General features: G+C 40.5%; 1 protein-coding gene across 5 annotated transcripts in view; it reads left to right on the plus strand.

Annotated features, from left to right (window-relative positions):
- ACSL3 (acyl-CoA synthetase long chain family member 3) overlaps positions 1–19,760 on the plus strand; it is a 139,863-nt gene that overhangs the window by 49,747 nt on the left and 70,356 nt on the right. For all 5 annotated transcript variants that reach the window (XR_007478243.1, XR_007478244.1, XM_033426717.2 and 2 more), the window contains 5 exons: positions 5,067–5,483; positions 14,613–14,790; positions 16,042–16,151; positions 17,016–17,154; positions 19,118–19,268. Coding sequence is in view for 3 of the 5 variants with exons in the window: in XM_033426717.2 (XP_033282608.1) it covers positions 5,106–5,483; positions 14,613–14,790; positions 16,042–16,151; positions 17,016–17,154; positions 19,118–19,268 (956 nt within the window). In the remaining 2 variants the exon portion in view is untranslated. The remainder of the gene's footprint in view (positions 1–5,066; positions 5,484–14,612; positions 14,791–16,041; positions 16,152–17,015; positions 17,155–19,117; positions 19,269–19,760) is intronic.

Genomic DNA, 19,760 nt, shown 5'->3' on the forward strand with positions numbered 1-19,760 from the left:
CACTGCGCCACCAGGGAAGCCCAATACTCATATTCTAAGATGTGGCAACATAATAAAGTAGCCGTGACTGGTTTCCTAGTGTGCATGAAGAATGTTGCCTGCCACATCAGTAAACAAAGGATGTTGTGGCCGTCAAGCCATGAGCCCATTCAGGATAGAGAAAAACAGAATAGTGGCCCTACACAGTTAAGGTGCATATCAAAGGAATGATTTCAGTGAGCCCAGACTCTTGCATCTTCCTATATATAGAAAAGCACTAAGTTCATTAACTTGACGTTTGTTTTTTTTCTTTAATTAGCAGAAATCTTTTGATATTCAACTACGTGATTTGTTTTTGAACAACTCCTATATACCCTGGCTCCTTCCTTACCTCTTTGAAACAGTCTTTCAGAGCTATCTGAGAGCCTGTCTCCTGGGCTTAAAGTCCTCAGTATGTCTGTGGAATAAAACATAAACACTCGACTTTCTGGATGTGCGTTTTTTTCAGTTGATACTAGTCTACATTTTCTGTAGCCATTGAGCAAATAAGATGCAATTGACCAAAGTTTTGTTACTTTACCTAGTTTATCTAAAACATTTTAGAGAAGTTAAATGTCTTAATTGCATGTGACTGGTACATCTAGGCTATGCCTGACACCATTAACTCTCCCCTCCCTTGACTTTCATGACACTGCCCTTTCCAAGTTCTCCTACTTTATTGGCCTTTTCCATGGGATTTTCCTCCTCTCAGTCTTGGCATTAGTTTCCCTCCAAAGTTTTCTGTCCTTGAACTTACCTTGGAGGTTTCCTGTGTGTTCTTTTTGGGCAGCTCTGACCCCTCTTAACTTTCACAGTTTGTGTATTTGGATGACTCACACACATCTTAAACCCATTATTTTCAAGACTTGTATTCATTTCCTTTCCACCAATCATCCAGCCACTGGCCAACCTCTTCACTGTTTGTATTTCTGTCTCAGTTGAAGGCACCCTAGCTGTTTTCCCTCCTTTCACTGCCTCTGCTCTAATTTGCAGCTTTATTCTGTTGACGATTCAGATACAGTACCATCCTCACTATGTTAAGCAGAAAGATTTCAGTTGTTGGAAAGGCTGGAGGAACAGCTGCTACCCTTGCCACCCTCTGGGCAGTTAGGAGCCAGGAATCCTAGTTGCTGCTCCTTGTCACACCCACCATAGCCTTGTGACCGAGGAGTAAATGATTACTTGTTGTCTCTTATGTAATTTCCTTCGCTCCAGTTTCTGCTGCCTTCAGGTTATCCTCTGCATAAAGTTATTTTCTAATACTGTGTGTTTATGTACATTTGAATGCAAACTAAGTTTCTTCCTCAGCATCAAAGGCCACAACAATTTGACCTTTAAAATTTGGGGCCTTTAATACCCTGCCCTCATCTCTCATCTCCTCATCCCTACCCTGCTCTACTGAGTGGCTGATTATTTCCTGAACACCTGCTGATTTGGGGGCTTGTTCAAGCTGTGTGGTATCATCTATTCAAAATCTCCATTCCTCTGCCCTTCCTGTCCCCGGACTTTTAAGATCATAATAAATTGCTGTTTGCTTCAAGAGGATGTCTCAGAAAAAGCCAGAACTAGCCTCTTACCTTTTACTGTACTCTTCTTGAAACACTTTATACTCAATGATTAGTACTTATTAAAGTTTCATAGTTTTAGTTCTTATATTTAGGCCTGTGATCCATTTTAAGTTAATTTTTTGTATGGTGTAAGAAAGGGGTTCGTCTTCGTTGTTTTAGGTGTAGATGTCCAGATGTTCCAGCACCATTTGTTGAAAAGACTGTTATTCCCCTATTGAGTTTTTCTGCCATCTTGTTGGAAAGACTCTTCTTTCCCTATTGAGTTTTTTTTTGCCATCTTGTTGAAAATCAGTTGTCCATAATAGAAAAGTTTATTTCTGGACTCTCAATTTTATTCTGTTAATCTATATATATGTACTTTTTCTAGTACCACACTGTCTTGATTAATATTGCTTTGTATCAAGCTTTGAAACTGAGATGTGTGAGCACTTCAACTTTGTTCTTTTTCAAAAGTTTTGGCTGTTCTGGCTACTTTGAATTTCCATGTGAATTTTAGGATCAGCTTACAAAATTCTCTAGAAGTCAGCAGAGATTTTGATAAGCATCGTGTTGAATCTGTACATCAGTTTGGGGAATGTTGCTATTTTAACAATATTAGGTTTTAAAATCCATAAACAGGATGTTTTCTATTTAGGTCTTTAATATCTTTAAACAATGTTTTGTGGTTTTCATAGTACAAAGTTTGCACTTCTTGTTATATCTAATCCTAAGTATTTTTGAAAGTGTTGTAAATATAATTGTTTTCTTCATTTTCCCATTATTCATTGCTAGTGTGTAGAAATACAGTTTATTTTTGTATATTCATCTTATATCCTGCAACCTTTGCTGAATTCTTTGTTTGTTCCATTAGTTTTTCAGTGGGTTCCTTTGGATTTTCTATATTACAGTCATATCATCTGTGGATATAGTTTTTTAAATCACAGTTATTTTTAAATTCAAAATGCAAACATGCAGAATTAAATTTCAGAGTACTTAGTGAGATAACATCATTCTCCTGGGTTATTAAGGTGCATCTATTCTTTGCAATTCTGATGTCCTGAAAGTATTAGGGCCGTTGTTTTCGTTGTGCCACTTTTCTGTACAGAAACCTTCAGTGGCTCCCCATGCCCTTTCTGGCAGAAATCTAGATTCTTTGGACTCAATTCTTCAGGGTACTACACAATACATTGTTGAAGAAAAGAGCTTGGAATGGTGAACAGAGCCCAGAGGTCAGTTGGGAGTCCTGGCTTCTCACCAGCTGTGCATGAGCAAATTCGGAGGTGTCCCTTTTCTTGTAAAGTTGCAGAGTTTGACTTTTAATTTTTTAAGAATGGTTTCCTTTAGTTCTCTGAACACATTTATAATAGCTGCTTTGATGCGCTGTCTGCTAAGTCTGACATTTGGATCCTCTCAAGGAGGACTTCTGTTGCTTGCTTTTCTCCCTGTGTGTGGGTCATACTTTCCTGTTTGTTTGCATGCCTCATAATTTTTTGTTGTAGACTGGACATTTTAGATATTTTTGTAGCAGTTCTGAATACTGATTCCGCCTTCCCCTTTTCTGCACTTTCTTGTTTGCTTGTTTGTTTGCTGACTTGGCTGACCGGTTTTGGTGAAGTTTACTTTTTCTGCAGTGTGCATCCTCTGATGGGGCTCCTTCAAGGGCACAGCCTTGGGAACACGCACAGTTACTTTGAAGTACCTTCTTTCAGGGGGTGACAGCACGGTGGTTCTTGTAGGGCTCCCTTTAACGGTCTGCCTCCCTGGTGTGCCTCTTGGCACCACACCCAGCAAATATTCTCCACTGATAGCTAGTCGATTGCTTTATTGTTTTGCACAGTGCCCTGGGCTATAAGTTGCCCCACAGGGTGATCCAGTTAAATTAGATTGTCTTTGTAGGGCTTGTGTTTGAGGCCAGTCTTTGAGCTGCGCTGACTCTAGGGCTCTTCTTAGCTGTCTCTTTCCATGATTCCATTGAACTTCTCTGGATCTGTTCTTTTGCTTGTTCCTGTTGTGGAACTACCAGCCTCATCTTAGTTGCTCACCACTAAAGTCTCCATTGTTTTCCATAGTGCCATTAGGCTTGAACTTCTCTGTTCTCTGTTGCAACTAAGGTCAGTCCTCTTAGGGATTGCTGAGTGGTTCTATCTGTGTTCTTACAGCCTGCTTCTCTGGCCTGGGGAGAACCTCTGTGCCATTGCTCCAGAGCCAGGGGCAGGGGCAGGGGCAGGGGCAGCAGCTTGTCCTCTGCTCTGTGAGTGGGGTCCTGGGCTTGGCTGTAGCCACTGGTCTCTGGAGCTTCTCTCCCTGCATCCACCTTACGAATCACGGTGCCCAGCAGTCTTGGTCTGCTGCATCTGCAGTAGAGCTTCTGCCCTGAGTGGAGACTGGGTGAAAGAAGGGATTCCTCAGATCTCTCGGCCACACTTTCCTAGAATAGAATTTCTATGACATGGAGATGAAGAATGCTAGAAATCATAATCCTGGATTTAGAGCTGGGTGGAGTAATCAGTTAGTAGTTAGCTTCAGTTTTGTTTCTTCAAAAATGATACTATCACCTACCTACCAAGCAAGGGCTGTGTCCTCTGCCTTGTGTTCTTCTTCCCCACCCTCCCTCTTCCTTTAAGTGTCAGCTCAAGTATCACCGGCCAGGGAGGCTCTCGTGGACCACCCACATACTAGAGCACCTCTTTAGCCTTGCCTGGTCACCTAGTATTTCCCTTACTGGGTTCATTTTTCCCTCTTAGGGTTTCTCACCATCTGGTGATATTTGTCTACCTCTCCCAAGGGATGTATAGGTTCCATGGGAAGAGAGATTGTTTCTTTCACTGTTATAGTCCCTGTACTTAGAACAGTGTCTGACACATAGTAGATTCTCAATAAATCTGATAAATGCAACATGTAAAATGTCCAAAGTCTGTTGTCTTCTTGCTTCACAGTTTAACCTGCCTAAATTGAAAAATATCTAGAATCACTGTGGGAAGTGAATTTCATATTGTTTGCTAACTCCAATTGCTTGTTGCTGCCTAGAGTGGGAGAAGGGGGCTCCCTGGGAAAGAAAGCAGTGATGATTCAGCAGTGGCTGCAGGGGTCGGGAGAGAGGAGAGTGTGGCATATGTGCTAAGTGTCTGCCATCTCTAATGTAATGAGACACTGAAGAACAGGAAATGGGTGCATTGTTGGTGTCCATTCTCTTGTAGGTCTTCTGGCTTGCTTCCTCTTCACCACTGGGAAGTATTTGTGGTTACTTGGGGTTAGGTTGGAAAAGCCACCTGTTTACAGAATGATGTGGAAGCTTTTCTGTAGAACTCCCATTGTTAATAGATATGGCATAAATGTGTATCCTATAAATATCAAGAGTGGACAGGACATTGCTGGAGGCCAGTATACTAGCTGCTGCTTATTGGGAAAAAAAATCGTGTGCCTATCTGATATGAAGACTTTTTCTTTAAAGTTACTTAAGAATGATTTTTTGACTAATAACTTTCTTTCTTTTCCTTCTAGATTCTTACAGAAATCTGTTAATTCTACTTTTTGAGCACTATGAATAACCACATATCTTCAAAGCCATCGACCATGAAGCTAAAACATACCGTCAACCCCATTCTTTTATATTTCATACATTTTATAATATCACTTTATACTATTTTAACATATATTCCATATTATTTTTTGTCTGAGTCAAGACAAGAAAAATCAAACCAAATTAAAGCGAAGCCTGTAAATTCAAAACCTGAGTCTGCGTACAGGTCTGTTAACAGCCTGGATGGCTTGGCCTCAGTATTATACCCTGGATGTGATACACTAGATAAAGTTTTTATGCACGCGAAAAACAAATTCAAGGACAAGAGACTCCTGGGAACACGTGAAATTTTAAATGAGGAAGATGAAGTGCAGCCAAACGGAAAAATTTTTAAAAAGGTAATGTGGCCTTTTATTGCCTTTGAATTCGCTCTGAATAGAATGTACGCTTAGAAATGGTGGCAGGGGACAAGCACGGCCTGCTTCTGTTGGAATTTGCTCATGTGGCAGGAGAAACGGGGTAGAAGGGGACTAGACTGTGCTTTTTTCTCCTTCTGTACCCCCGGCATGGATTTGTTCCGAATTTTCACGAAGACCTTGAGATCACTCACTGGTGTGGGGCACTTCTGAGCCTGAATGGCTACCAGGACTTGGAATAGAATGTCTAGGGCAGTTTGGGGTTTGCAACTATATTCCCTGGTAGTTCCAGAAGCACCTGTGAGCTCGAGATTGCTCTGGGTTTTGGGGTGTGACCTGCTTTTTCTGATTATAATGTAGGTTCCATTGGATACAAAGTACTTTGGTACTTGGGTTTGTGGCAAGTGCTTTGGTTTTCTAAGAATTTCTTTTCACAGATATAGAACTTGCCATTATTGATTTGAAACAGAGGGTAAGACCTCCTTAGAGGCAGTGTAACAGTGCTTGAGAGCCTGGACTCCAGATACAGACTGTGGGTTCGAATCTCGGCTTTGCCACTTACTAGCTGTGTGTGACTTCCGAAAAGCTACATAACACATTTGCCTCAGTTTCTTTAACATGGAGGTAATGATCATTGCTGACATTTATTAGCATTTCTTATGAGCCAGGCTGTTTTAAGAGCTTCACACACATCAACTTATTTAAGACTTACAATAGCCCTACGGGTTAGTGTGATCGGGATATCCCTCCTTTACAGATGATGGCACTGAGGCACAGATAGGTTGGGTAACTTACCCAAGGGCATTATAGCTAGCAGGTGGTGAAGCTGGGACCAGAACCCAGGGTGTCTAGCTCCAATCTCCTTAAATAATCCCAGCTCAGAGTTGTTGAGAGGATTAGTAGATAGAGAAAGGGAGTGAGAGTGTGTGTGTTTGTGTGTGTACATTCTACAGGTATGTGTGTGGAACAGTTTGTGGTATCTAGTGTAAATGCTCTAGCTTTTATTATCATCTTGGGAATTCACTGGGCAAAATTGTATGAATGAATCTAAAGACTTATATCATGGAGTAGTGCAGCCCTGTGAGGGGTAATAAGTATAGAAATGTCATGAAAATGCTGTTTATGAACTTGGGTATGTGAGTTTCTTATAAACGGTTCTTGAAGTTCTGGTAGGTGAGAATTGAAGATCAAGTTTTTTTAGAGGCAGTGAGATGATCTGTAGTTAGTTGATAATTTGGTTAGGTTATAGGTTTAATACCTGTGTAGGCACAGTTGTTTTTCCCTTACCCTCTTTTTCCAACTACATCCTGACTCCAGCTGTCTTTTTTCTGTTAATCATGAAGGAACTCTCAGATCTTGGAGGAGAGTCCAAATAAGCACAGCTATGGAATGAAACGCTCAGATTTACTCCTGTTACTGCAGAATGTGGGGAGGGGAGTGAGAAGGATGTTGTTTGACTTAATGGTCCATTAATGTTGCCACTTACCACACAAATTCCAGTCATCATCTTCTAAACGTAAAGGAGATGGCACGCAAGTTAATAATCAGTGACGCCTAGAAATTCAGAAACACTATTTTAACTCTAGACAACAGAATCTGTATGTGTTCCTAACCTTCAAATGGAGTGATGTTTTATCCTGTTGTGCCTGGACCCCTCCTGACTTACACTTGTTGTTCTGGCGTTAATAGTGCCCCCTACAGTCGCCAGGGTGATTTGGATAAATCCTGTGGTCACTCTACTTTTAAGGCATTTTCCCTGTTTCTTTTGGTGACTTAGTTTTGCCTCACTTAAATAATTTTTTTTCCCTTTTTTTGCTAAATTAAGATCTAGCTGGGGTTAGTTAATAGCACATTTCGAGAAATTGAAGTCATGTAGTTAAGCATGTTTGATTACTCTTCTCTAGCCTATAGATTATACTTTGCAAAACACTTTATCATAATGATGTCTGATTTTTGTCATATTTAGTTGCTACTTTTTATGGTGTACCTTCCTTGATTCTGTCTTTGCGAGATCTGGTAGTTATAAAAGGTACTGAAAACACTACATTTTTTAAGTGCTAAAGTTTTCCACTCCTCTGCCTTCTTTTCTGTGCTTTTTGTATCTAAAATAAACACTCATTTTTGTCCTTTGACAATTCCTACTGCTATTTGAATTCAAAGATTGGGTTCTCTTACTTTTAACGAAAGCATATATAACAGAAATCCTGTTTTAGCAGGAAGCTTATTTTTTCTCTAGTATCCTGCACACACTACAGGATAGTGTGTGCAGGATACACACACTACATGCATTTTATGGAGCTAGCACTTTCAGTCATCCAGTACTCATAGCAGCAGACTGGTTCCCAAGTATATAAAAAGGAGAAAAATATGGTGAACATGAAATTCTTTCTTAATTCAGGTGTCAGTATAATTAGGACAAAATAAAATCCTAGAGCTGTCATAGTTGTTCCTTAAATGTGGCCAGATAGGGCTTCCCTGGTGGCGCAGTGGTTGGGAATCCGCCTGCCAATGCAGGGGACGTGGGTTTGTGCCCCGGTCCGGGAAGATCCCACATGCCGCGGAGCGGCTGGGCCTGTGGGCCACGGCTGTTAAGCCTGCGCGTCTGGAGCCTGTGCTCCACAGCGGGGGAGGCCGCGACGGTGAGAGGCCTGCACACACACACACAAAAAGTGTGGCCAGGTAATGCAATGGACACAAGCAAAGTTCTTCTTCTTCTTCTTTTTTTAAAAAAATTAATTAGGTTGTGCTGGGTCTTAGTTGCAGCACATGGGCTCCGTAGCTCTGGCTCACTGGCTCCCTAGTTGTGGCACGTGAACTCTTAGTTGCACCATGCCTGTGGGATCTAGTTCCCTGACCAGGGATCAAACCTGGGCCCCCTGCATTGGGAGCACAGAGTCTTAACCGCGGCAGGACCAGGGAAGTCCCGACACAAGCAAAGTTAAGTATGTGGCTCTTTCCTCCCTGTCTTGACCGTGGTGCCTTTGTATTCATTGTTTATTCAACAAAGAAATATTTGAACTCTAGTAGAAAAGTTAGAAGGTGAGAGAAAACATTTTCAGTTCGCACCCTTTTCTGTCTATACTATATCACTGTCCGAGGGTGTGCCTACCATTGATTGACATTTGCCATTAACTTCGCATTTGTGATTCATCAAACTTTTTTCAGAAGTCTTTAATATAAACTCTGGTGTAGAAAACACATATTTTTTCTTGTTTGAAATTAGACTCATTGGGAAAGTAGGTTTTGTGTATCATAAACAAAGCAAATATTTTTTGTTAGCCTTACTTGAGAAGGTGTGCTATACCACTGGTTAGCCAAGACTTCAGTTTCTGTTGGTCTGCATTGCAACTGTAGCAGTGGTCTGTAGATGGATAAGGGGGTATCTCCACTGTGTATTAAACTAGGCTGCCCTGCCCTTGGTTTCTTATTTAACACCCATTGTATTGCAGCAGCAGCTGCTGCTATGGAAGGATAGTGAAAAGGGGACCTTTCACAACCTGCCCTTAGATGTAAAAATAGAGTTGTTTAGGCAGTGTGGCCTCTGCTCAGAGTGCTTACTAAGAGTGGAACACATACGTAATCTTGATGGAGTGTATCTTCATTTTTTAGTTTCCATATTTGTAGATAATCTTATATTGGAAAATAAAGCTAGTGATTAGCAACATCTAAAAGTTTTCTCCCTGTTTTGGGGGACTGAGCTTTGGGGATTAACCCTAGAGTGTATCTGGCATGGTTGAAACAAAGATGCTCAAAGCTTTATTTCAAATGAATGAACTCTGAAGCTTTGTTTCTGTCTTATCCTAAAAGTCTCTTTTGAGCTTCCAAGGGAAGGTAAGTGAAGATGCGATGGTTCTGCTGTAATTATGCCCAGGATACTGCGGCCATCAGCTTCACCAAGACAAGTTTCCCGAGGGGCACAAACCGAAGAACAAACAGCGAAGAGACAGAGGCGGCTGTGTTCCTGAGGCTTGGCCAGCTTCTCCAGGACTATATCATGCTGTCATTTTAAGTCTCATATGGTTTTATAAAACTGTGGCAGACTGAAGCGTGTGGAATGTGTCAGTAGCTCCTGATTCCAGCCTTCCCAGCAGCAAGTGCTTGTACTGATGTCTTTTGAAATGAATTAACAATGAAATGATCAGTTTCCAGAACGTTTTAAAAATACATGTACCTGAAATAGAACAGAGTTGCAAAGAATAAAAATAACTTTGCAGTGAAACAGAAGACACAAGACCAGCTCAAACATTTAGTGATCTAACTTCCGGAGATACTTTACATCTTTTTCTTATATATTTTACACACCTTAGAGAGAAGAATCTAGAAGGAATTATGCAGTCATAGTGCTTAGAAAGAGAAGTTTCACTATGACTGACGTTCCTTCTAAATTGATGCAAAAAGATACTAGAAATACTCCTTTCTGTTCTTAGGAGTTGACTTAGCTTTCTTTTCCTCTTCCTCATTGCCTACTTTTGTGTTATTTCTTTCTTGAGTCATGTTTTTATCCTATTTGCATATGTGTATGATATTTATTTTTTGACTTATTTGGATATTTACATAATTTATATAAAAAGTAATGGCCCATCTCTTGGCCAGAATTTGTGGTTGGTTATTACGTTAATACTCTCCCCAGCCAGAATGCTTGGTTTTCTTTTCCATACTTGCTCTTCTCCCTGTCATCCCCCTGTTTGTTAAAGGCACCGCTGTGTACCAGATGGCTCAAGTCAAAAACCAGGAGTCTGATTTTTTTTTTTATTTTCTCCTTACAGCTCCCTCCACCCCAGCTCCCTTTAAAAAAAAAAAAAAATCAGGTCTTCTGCTTCCACTCTTGCCTCTACTATAATCCACTCAAACACAGCAGTTGAAATGATATTTTACAGCTGTTAATCAGGCCACCTTACTCACTTGCCCAGCAGCATCTCAGCTCCTTTCTATAGTGCAGTTGGAGCATTGAGATTTAGTACTTAGATTCTGGAATGAATCTGCCTGGGTTCATATCCTAGTCCGTCACTTAATAGCTGTGGGATTTGAGCAAGTTATGTTTATTCTGTCTATGCCTCAGTATTCTCGTCTGTAAAATAGAGAGAATAATAGTAATTATCTTAGTTATTGTGAGAGTTACTTACAGCATACCTAGCACGTAGTAAACACTAGTAAAGGTTAGCTGCCCTCATCGTCGCCATGGTTATTACCCACTGTCCAGATCTCTTGAATATTTTCACTCTCTGGCTCCCTCACAATAATTTGTTTGTAAAGATCTTCGTTTGCAGAGGGAAAGGTTAAATGAAGCCAGATGTACTTTGTCAACGGTAGGAAAGTATATATTTTTGAGATATCTCTGTTCTGAATGGTTAAAGTAAAAGTTTTAGTGCTGATAGAGGTTAAACTCAGCTACCTGAAAACCTTTATAGAATATCTCATTCTTCAGGGCCCTGACTGGTTAAGTATTGTGTGACTTTGTTTTATGGAATGTTCTGTATCTTATCTCCATTTTATTTTTATAGTTTTCTTTTGAGATAAGAGGCCTTCCTCATCAGCATAATCAAGGTATCTAATTTCATAGGTTCCTGAACAAAGGTAAATTATTAAGTTCCTATGTCCCAGGCAGTGATAGTCTGAGCGACAACATTGATACTTACATATGTGTATGTCACACCTGTCATAGAATGAAAATACAGGCAATTAAATGTGAGAGAGGAAAGCGACTGTAGGGATCATTTAGCCTCCACGGTGGCTGTTCACGTAGCCACACTAGGCGTGTGTCTTCCTAACTCTTAGGACAGTCAAACATTTATGTCTCATGGGTCACAGGTAAGAATATTTAAGAGGTGCTGGCCAAGGATGTATGCGATTGAATGGTGATGAGAACAAAAGAAGCCAAGGGAGTTAAATGATCAGGTGGATATGGACCTTTAAAAAAAAGCCATCGGCTTCCCTGGTGGCGCAGTGGTTGAGAGTCCGCCTGCCAATGCAGGGGACATGGGTTCGTGCCCCAGTCTGGGAAGATCCCACATGCCGCGGAACGGCTGAGCCCATGAGCCACAACTACTGAGCCTGCGCATCTGGAGCCTGTGCCCCGCAACAAGAGAGGCCGCGACAGTGAGAGGCCTGCGCACCGTGATGAAGAGTGGACCCCGCTCGCCACAACTAGAGAAAGCCCTCGCACAGAAACGAAGACCCAACACAGCCAAATAAATAAATAAATAAATAAATAAAATAAATTAAAAAAAAAAAGCCATCTTTTAAACAAATGAGGCTGCTGGAGGAGAGGTTGAAGACCCCGAGGCCCAGAGTGAATTGAAGTTGTTTCGTTACACCGGTCCGTTCCACACATTTAGCGAATAATCGCTGAGTGCCTGCTGCATGCTAGTACCGTCCTAGGCACTAGGAGACAATAATGAACAAGACACACAGATTACTTTTTTCTGGATCTTGTATTTGTATGGGAGGAAGAGAGACAATAAATAATAAGGTAACAGATTTAATAACTGTCGTGAAGAAAGAAAGCTGATTGGAGATCAGTGATAGCGTCTCTGAGTAAGTGACGGCTAAGTGGAGGCCTGAAGGCCGGTAACGAGCCCTCTTTGCAGTGGGACAGGATTGTGCAGTGGCTCTAAAACAGGAATGAGCCCAGCTGGGAGAGGCACTTAGGGAGCAAAGTTCATGACGGCATTCAGACCCTGAGACCGAGTGCCTCCTTAAATTTCGTGCCCTGAGCACCTGTTTTGCCTCATCTTGGGTCCTGCGCTGCCTGGTTGAAGGACAGAAAAGACAAAGTTGTATTTATAGGAAGTGAGTCAGGACAGAGGTTTTGAGATGGGCACAGAGACACTGGCAAAGTCTTAAGGCTTTGTAGGCCAGGGTAAGGTTTTCCAACTCCATTCCTACTGGAAAGGGAAAACACTTGCAGAGGAGTAAGCTGACTTATGTTTTTCAAAAGCTCACTACTGTAGGGAGAAGGGGGTAAAGGGGAATAAGAATGGAAGTTGGCCAGTCAGCATTCCTTAGTTCAGGGGAGAGACGGACTAGGGTGACAGGGTGCAGGTGGAGGGCAGTGGTTGCATTGGGGGAATACCTGTTAGACAGCTTAGTTGCATAATCAAGTGAAAAAGCAGGTTGGAGATCCAAGTATGGGTGGTCAGGACTAGAGATGGAAACTTGGGAAGCTCTTCAAATTAAAGTCCCAGTGAGTCGAGCTTTTGTCAGGGACACTTCAGCCACTGTGATACCGTGAGGGACTGCAAAGGGTATGGGTACAGGTACGTGTATGTAGGTTATTAAACTTGGTGGTAGGAAGGTAAGGGAGTTTCTGTTTAATTTCTGATTTCTCAGTGGAGTGTGAGATAGTATCGTCACATGGAAGTGGAGAAGGGAGAGAAAGGGTAGAGGATATTTGAGTAGGGAGAAGGTTTCAGATAGCCATTTCAGAGGGTGAGAAAATGAATGTACCAGGGAAGCATAATAGGATTGCTGGGTGGTGAGATCTGTGATCCTGGATTTAAAACACCTGGTTGGTGTTCTTCAGCAGTGTTCCACAGTATAGGCAGGGAATAGATACATGAGTTTAATCTCAGGGTGGGCTAACCATAGGGTCAAAGTTAGGATTTGAGACCTTTTCTAGCACAAGTCAGATAAAATTATGGGGTAGATAGGGTCCCTTAAATGTAATCTTTATGGGAAAGATCACTCCTAGAAAATTCAGTGGTTTAAAGAATTAAATTCAGATTTTGGTTACACTTGAATTAAACTCATGACTTGATTTCTTTGCACCATCATTTATTTGGGTTTACATATTTGGGTTATATAGCTAATGCTTTTTCAGAACACATATAGTCTCTGAAATTTACAAAACTCATTTAGATTCTAGAATCTAGGAGGTAGCTCATGCCTATCTTTGGAGTGTGAAATTCTTAATAATGGTGAATCCAGTTCCTACACGTTTCGGCCCAATTCTCATCTGCCTTCTCACCGCCAGAGAGCTCCTTTTGAAGCCATTGGAGCTCTGCGTGCTGAGCATCTCATGGGGGTGCAGAGCAGGGTGAGGGTTTGGGACCCACTGAAGTTAAGTGAGCATTTTAATTTCAGCTGCTTTATCCAACAAAATGAGAATTTACTTCTCAAGTCCAGTTTGGAATAGGGCACTAGAGGGCAGTATTTAACTTTTTCCATTTGTATCTTCATCCAACCTCTGTTTTCTAGAAATCTCTTAAATATTATAAGCATTTTTGAAAATGAATATGGTTAGATGGTTTTAAGGCATGAGAGACGTATGTTAGTGACGCAGCCATGTTTGGGAACTGTCTATATATTTTTGCAGCAAGAACAGCTTTCTGTCTAATCTGTATATAATTGGGGATTTACGGCCTGATCTAAGTTGGAGAAAATTCTTAAAGGTAGTTAAGAGGGGGTTGTTACTAATGTGAGCCTTGATGTCACCTGCACAAATAAAAGTCAAAAGCCCTGGCACGCCCGCGGGCATTCAACAGAGGGACTCTGGAAAATAGTATGACAATTCCCCACCCGGTCGTATAAATAGGGACTTGTTTACTTTGCTTATCCAGAGTTAGTTACAGCAGTTCCAACTGAATGGCCATAAGCATTTCTGTTAGCTGGGGTCTGCCAGTTTCTGTTTGTGAATCATGTTATACTGTCTGATACTGAAATCCAGGAATTCATAAGCAGAGGGAAAGTAAAATGTTGGTATCAGTAGTACTTGACACTAGGTTAAATTATAAACTAGCATCTACATTGTTTAAGTAAATGAAGTCTATAAATGAATTCTTAATATATGTGCCTTTGGCCAGAAAGTTGACGTTTAAGATCCTGTCAAACCTTGAATAATTTTTTTTAAAGGAAAACAACCCCCTACCCCCAAATTACAGTTAAAGATTTGGCAAAAGATTTGAGTTGTCATAGAAGATATCACAAAAGAGCTAATTTTAAAAATAGACTTTTCACTTGAAACTCACTTTCCAGCTTTTCGTTAGAACAAAATAGCTTATATACAAACACAGCTTTCTGGTCTGTCAAAATGTGGAACACATCCTGGCTTCTTTCTAGAAGTTAATATCTTGGTTAATTTGAAAACCATTCGTATGCTTTCTGTTTTATCAGGTTATTCTTGGGAACTATAATTGGCTGTCCTTTGAAGATGTCTTCGTTAGCGCTTTTAATTTTGGAAATGGCTTACAGATATTGGGTCAGAAACCAAAGACCAACATTGCCATCTTCTGTGAAACCAGGGCTGAGTGGATGATCGCTGCACAGGCCTGCTTCATGTATAATTTTCAGCGTACGTGGACTTTCTTATCTTCTCAAAGCGTGGACCTAATGTGGGAGAGATGATACTCACTTTTTATTATAAATATTTACTCCCAAGAGATTTAAGATTCTGATGTTAATTTTTACCTTGTATCCAATCAGTGGATAACTCTTTGTTACCACTTAGAATTGTTGATCTATTTTGGAAAAGGAACCAGTCGTGGAACAAATTATACCATGTATAGTAAGGGAACTTGAACCTGTTCAGACTTTCTGGGTCTGGGGAGCTAGATCTGTACCTGTGGGTCACTGCTCTGCTACCCCTCTCAGAATTTTCTTTTGAAGTTAGTGTCATCTTGTTATGCCACTTCTGTCAGTAACAGCTGGCCTCTAAAACACTTCCAATACTCAAACCTAGCTGCTCCGTTAAATGATAATTTTTATGTTGTAACTATAACACAACCTGTGGAAGTTGTGGTGCTTCAGTCTGTGAGGTAGTCCTGGAGGCTTAGTTCAGAGGTCTTGGTGCCAAATATGATGCAAAATATGGACATTGCTTATCCTTCAGATGAAACAGAAAAGCTACTTTTATCAGATTTCTTGCTGTAAATGCCTCTGCTGTTTTTTTTTTTTAAACTGGCATACCTTTTTGTTGTCACAGGTTTGGGTTTACAGTATGTTTCTTCTAAGAAGATTTAATTATCTCTTACAGTGACTTTAAGTCTACCTTTTTTGAGTTAGGGAGAAAGCAAATAAAAATTCTCTTCATCCTCATCATCATTATTTAATTTTGACATTTCTAAGAATGTCTTTCTTTAGATTTTTCTACTTTAGCATAAGCAGTATTACCACTTGTTCATGCTATGTTCTTAACAAGTAATATCTTAAATATGACATTCAGTGTGTTCTCTTATTGGTATATTTTTCATATTTTAGTATCAAGTAGTTAACAACTAAGACTGTGACATTTTAGAAGTCAAATGTAATTCCTTTCAACATGACAGTCTCAGAATAGCATCTATAGGCAAAACAAAATAAAATAAAAAAATTTTGAATTTTAAAATATTGCAATTTTGGGGGGAAGTTATAGAAGGGTGAGTAGGCATAATGTTAGTTAATATATTAAAATAATTTAGAAAGACAGCATGAATAGATCACAAACTGTGGATCTAACAGTTTAGGGTTTAGTATGTTCCATCCACGGTCAGAGGCTTTATTTAATTCCTTTTAGTATTTCCATGAAATGTCCAAATGTCTGACTTGCCCTTCTTTTTCCCTGTAGTTGTTACGTTGTATGCTACTCTAGGGGGTCCAGCAATTGTTCATGGATTAAATGAAACAGAGGTGACCAACATCATTACTAGTAAAGAACTCTTACAAACAAAATTGAAGGTGAGAACTAGTTTTCTAATAACTGTCCTGTACTTTAGAATTTTCAGTGCCATGAGCTCATTATTGATACTTAGTTCTTTTATGATCTTTAAAATCCTTAATATTTCTGTAAACTTTGTGGGACTCTCATACTTTATTCTTCTCCTTTAGAAAAGAAAAAGTGGATTTCATATATATTTGTGTATAAGCAGCGCAGAGAGCTACAAATTAATTGTCAATGTGTCCATGTCAAAGGTGAAGGGATCACAACTTTATTGTGCTCATCTGTTTTCTAGTCTATTTTCAATAAATTTGTAATTTTTAAGGATTATTTTTAAACTAGTAATTCACTTGGTTCTGAAGCATTTGAGTCATTACAAGTTTCAGAATTTTTTAAAGGGAAGAAAAAGACTTTACAAAACTACAGGAGAAGGGGTTTCTTTCGTCTGCAGACAACTCTGTGAAAACAATAATATCTGATTTTTTTTAAACACAAGTTTATAAGAGGATTCCCTTCCTCTCCCCCTGTATCTTTATTTGCCTCTTAAAAGCATGAGGAGTGTTTGGCTACCCTGTAGTTCAGGCAGTGTGTGTTTACATGCCCGTTTTTGTAAGGAACTGACTTTATTGATTAAGATTTTACCAAAGAACAAGGGTACACACAGTAAATCTAATGTCATAAAACAGTAACTTATATTTCAGACCAGTAGTTCTCCATCTGAAAAAAGGCGTATTCGTACCACTACACCCTACTCTTGCTTTTTTGAGGCAAGAAATTAACAATTTGCTGAATATGGTAAACTGCTTTTCTTGTGTCCTGGGCTATTTGTCAAGCTATTTAATGAAGAGTAATGAAGAATACAACGAATGCTTGTGTTTTTCCAGGATATAGTTTCTCTAGTCCCATGCCTGCGGCACATCATCACTGTGGACGGTAAACCACCGACCTGGTCTGAGTTCCCCAAGGGCGTCATCGTGCACACCATGGCAGCAGTGCAGGCTCTGGGAGCCAAGGCCAGCGTGGGTATGTGGCGGTTTCCCAGTTCCTCATGCATGTTCTACAGTGACCGTGTTCTCCAGAAGTGCTCCAGATATTTGATTCTAAAGTTAGATCAAGTGACAGACTAGTTTCCTAGGCCATCACTTTGGGAAGAAAGGTCACTCTAGGTATACTGTCATCTACCCTTTAAAAAAAAAGCTTAAGGAAAAACAACGTTAATTTATTAAAATGTTCTAAAAGTAGTATTTATTTGAAGTTAATTTAAAGTACCTTTTACATTATACAGTTTTCCCGTTTCCCTTTTTCTCTTTGGTTTAAATGTTAGTGTTTAAACCAGATAACAAATAATGCCATTATTTGTTTAAACAAATTTAAACAAATAATGCCATTAAACTTGCCCTATGTGAATTATCTGTAAGTATTAACAGATATGTAAAGTGTCTAAACCTGCATTCCTCCTTTTACTTTCTGCTCTAACTGTGTTGTTTCCAGAGGGGACATCTTTCTGTCCTCCAGCTAGCACACCCAGGCATGGTAACCGGAAATTCCCACTCTCAAATAAGTGTCAGAAGATGTTAGAGAATATATTGATGTTTAAGGATATCACAAAAGCTGTTAGGATGGTGGGACTGTACTTCCTTTATAGTTGGAAACATAGTGATGAATTAGATGTAAACATTCACTCAGCTTGGGAATGGGGTTATGCTGAGGTTAATTTTGGACATGTTGAATTTACCTGCTGGTGGGACATGCAAATGTAGCTTTGTAGTGGGGAGTGGCCTATACAAGTCTAGTACGCTGGAGTTTAATTTGGAGTTAAAAGATTTAGAAGCTAGAAACAAATTTTAATTAAAGCTGTGGGAGTAGGTGAGGTCACCCACAGAGAATGGTACCTCCAAAGGCCACCAAGAATTGGTCAGAGAAGAAGGAAGAAGACACGCAGCGTGTGGTTCGTGGGAGCCGAGTGAAAGGAGCCCCCTCAGTGAGGCAGGAGTCTTCAGCAGGACCAGGTGCACTGGAGGAGTCCGGTGATGCGGGGATTGCAAAAGCACCGTTGGACTTCTTAGCCAGTGTCACGTCAGAGAGAGCAGCTTCTAAGTGCTGGTGGCAGAGGAGAATGGTGCCATGGGATGAAGGAGTGAATGGCGGATTAGGAAGCAAGAACTTGAATGATAACAATTGTCAAGAAATATATCTTGACAGGTAGGAGAGAAAGAGTTCACTTGGGAACGTGTTTAAAATGTTTTCCTCATTTATTTAAGAAGACCGCATTTAGGGTAGTTCCAAGATTAATTCAGGCAGATCACCAGTGCTATCCATGACCTACTTCTCTTAGTCTTTCTTACTGTGTCACCTCTGTAGGATGTTGGCTGCTGTTCTTAGGCTTGTGCAAATGAGGGACAGTGTCTTTTAATCCAGGATTCCAAGTATAGCCATGTTAACTTCACCGCTCTGAAGCAGAGAACGTTTTGTAGCAAATGTCTAGGTACCCTCGTCTGACCACCCTTATTTCTTAGTTGAGTTGCTGGAATGGCTTTTTCTCTCCCTGTACCTCCTTTCTTTCCTTTTTAAGTTAGGTAACCACACAGTAGCTAAAGTGATCCTTGTCACAGGTGATGACAAGCCTCTGTTGAAAGTAACATTGCTTTCCACCCAGAGTGAAATCCAGAGTCCTTCGCGTGGCCTCTGAGATGGCATGATATGGTGCTGGCGGCTACTTCACCTTCATTTCCTGCCACTTTTCCTAACATCTTCTCACCTTGCCCTGCTTTATTTTTCTCTTATAGCTCTTATAACATTATAGATTTGTTTATGTCTGTCCCAATAGCATATATCTCTTACGTGCAGGGACTTGATCTGTTTTGTTGAGCTTGTATGAACCCAATTAATAGTTGTTAGCTCAGTTAGACAAACAGATGATTATGAAAAAGTTGGTGATACAGCTAAATTTCTCAGAAGTATGTGTGTCTTTTCTTCTCCAATACAGAAAACAAACCTCATAGCAAACCAGCGCCCTCAGATATTGCAGTAATCATGTACACAAGTGGATCCACAGGACTTCCAAAGGGGGTCATGATCTCCCATAGTAACCTTATTGCTGGTATAACTGGGATGGCGGAAAGGATTCCAGACCTGGGGTATGTCATAGTAAATAAATTTGGGGTAGTCCAGTATTTATGTCTGTTGTTACATTAACGTTTGTGTCATTTATTACTACGCGGTTAAATTAGTCCTTCAGAGGCTGTTTACAGTAGGTATTTCTTCAAGAAAAGGACACTAAAATTACAAAATATTTATAGTTGGGTTTTATTTATTTATTTATTTTTGGCGGTACGCGGGCCTCTCACTGTTGTGGCCTCTCCCGTTGCGGAGCACAGGCTCCGGACGCGCAGGCTCAGCGGCCATGGCTCACGGGCCCAGCCGCCCCGCGGCATGTGGGATCTTCCCGGACCGGGGCACGAACCTGTGTCCCCTGCACCGGCAGGCGGACTCTCAACCACTGCGCCACCAGGGAAGCCCTAGTTGCGGGTTTTAAAGTATAGTTGATAGACATCATTGTTAATATTTACTTGTTACTTTAAAAGTGCAAACTTTAACTGACTTAAATTATTTTAATCAGTTGGTGTTGT

The sequence above is a fragment of the Orcinus orca genome, chromosome 7 (assembly GCF_937001465.1).
Source record: "Orcinus orca chromosome 7, mOrcOrc1.1, whole genome shotgun sequence".
Taxonomy (NCBI): domain Eukaryota; kingdom Metazoa; phylum Chordata; class Mammalia; order Artiodactyla; family Delphinidae; genus Orcinus; species Orcinus orca.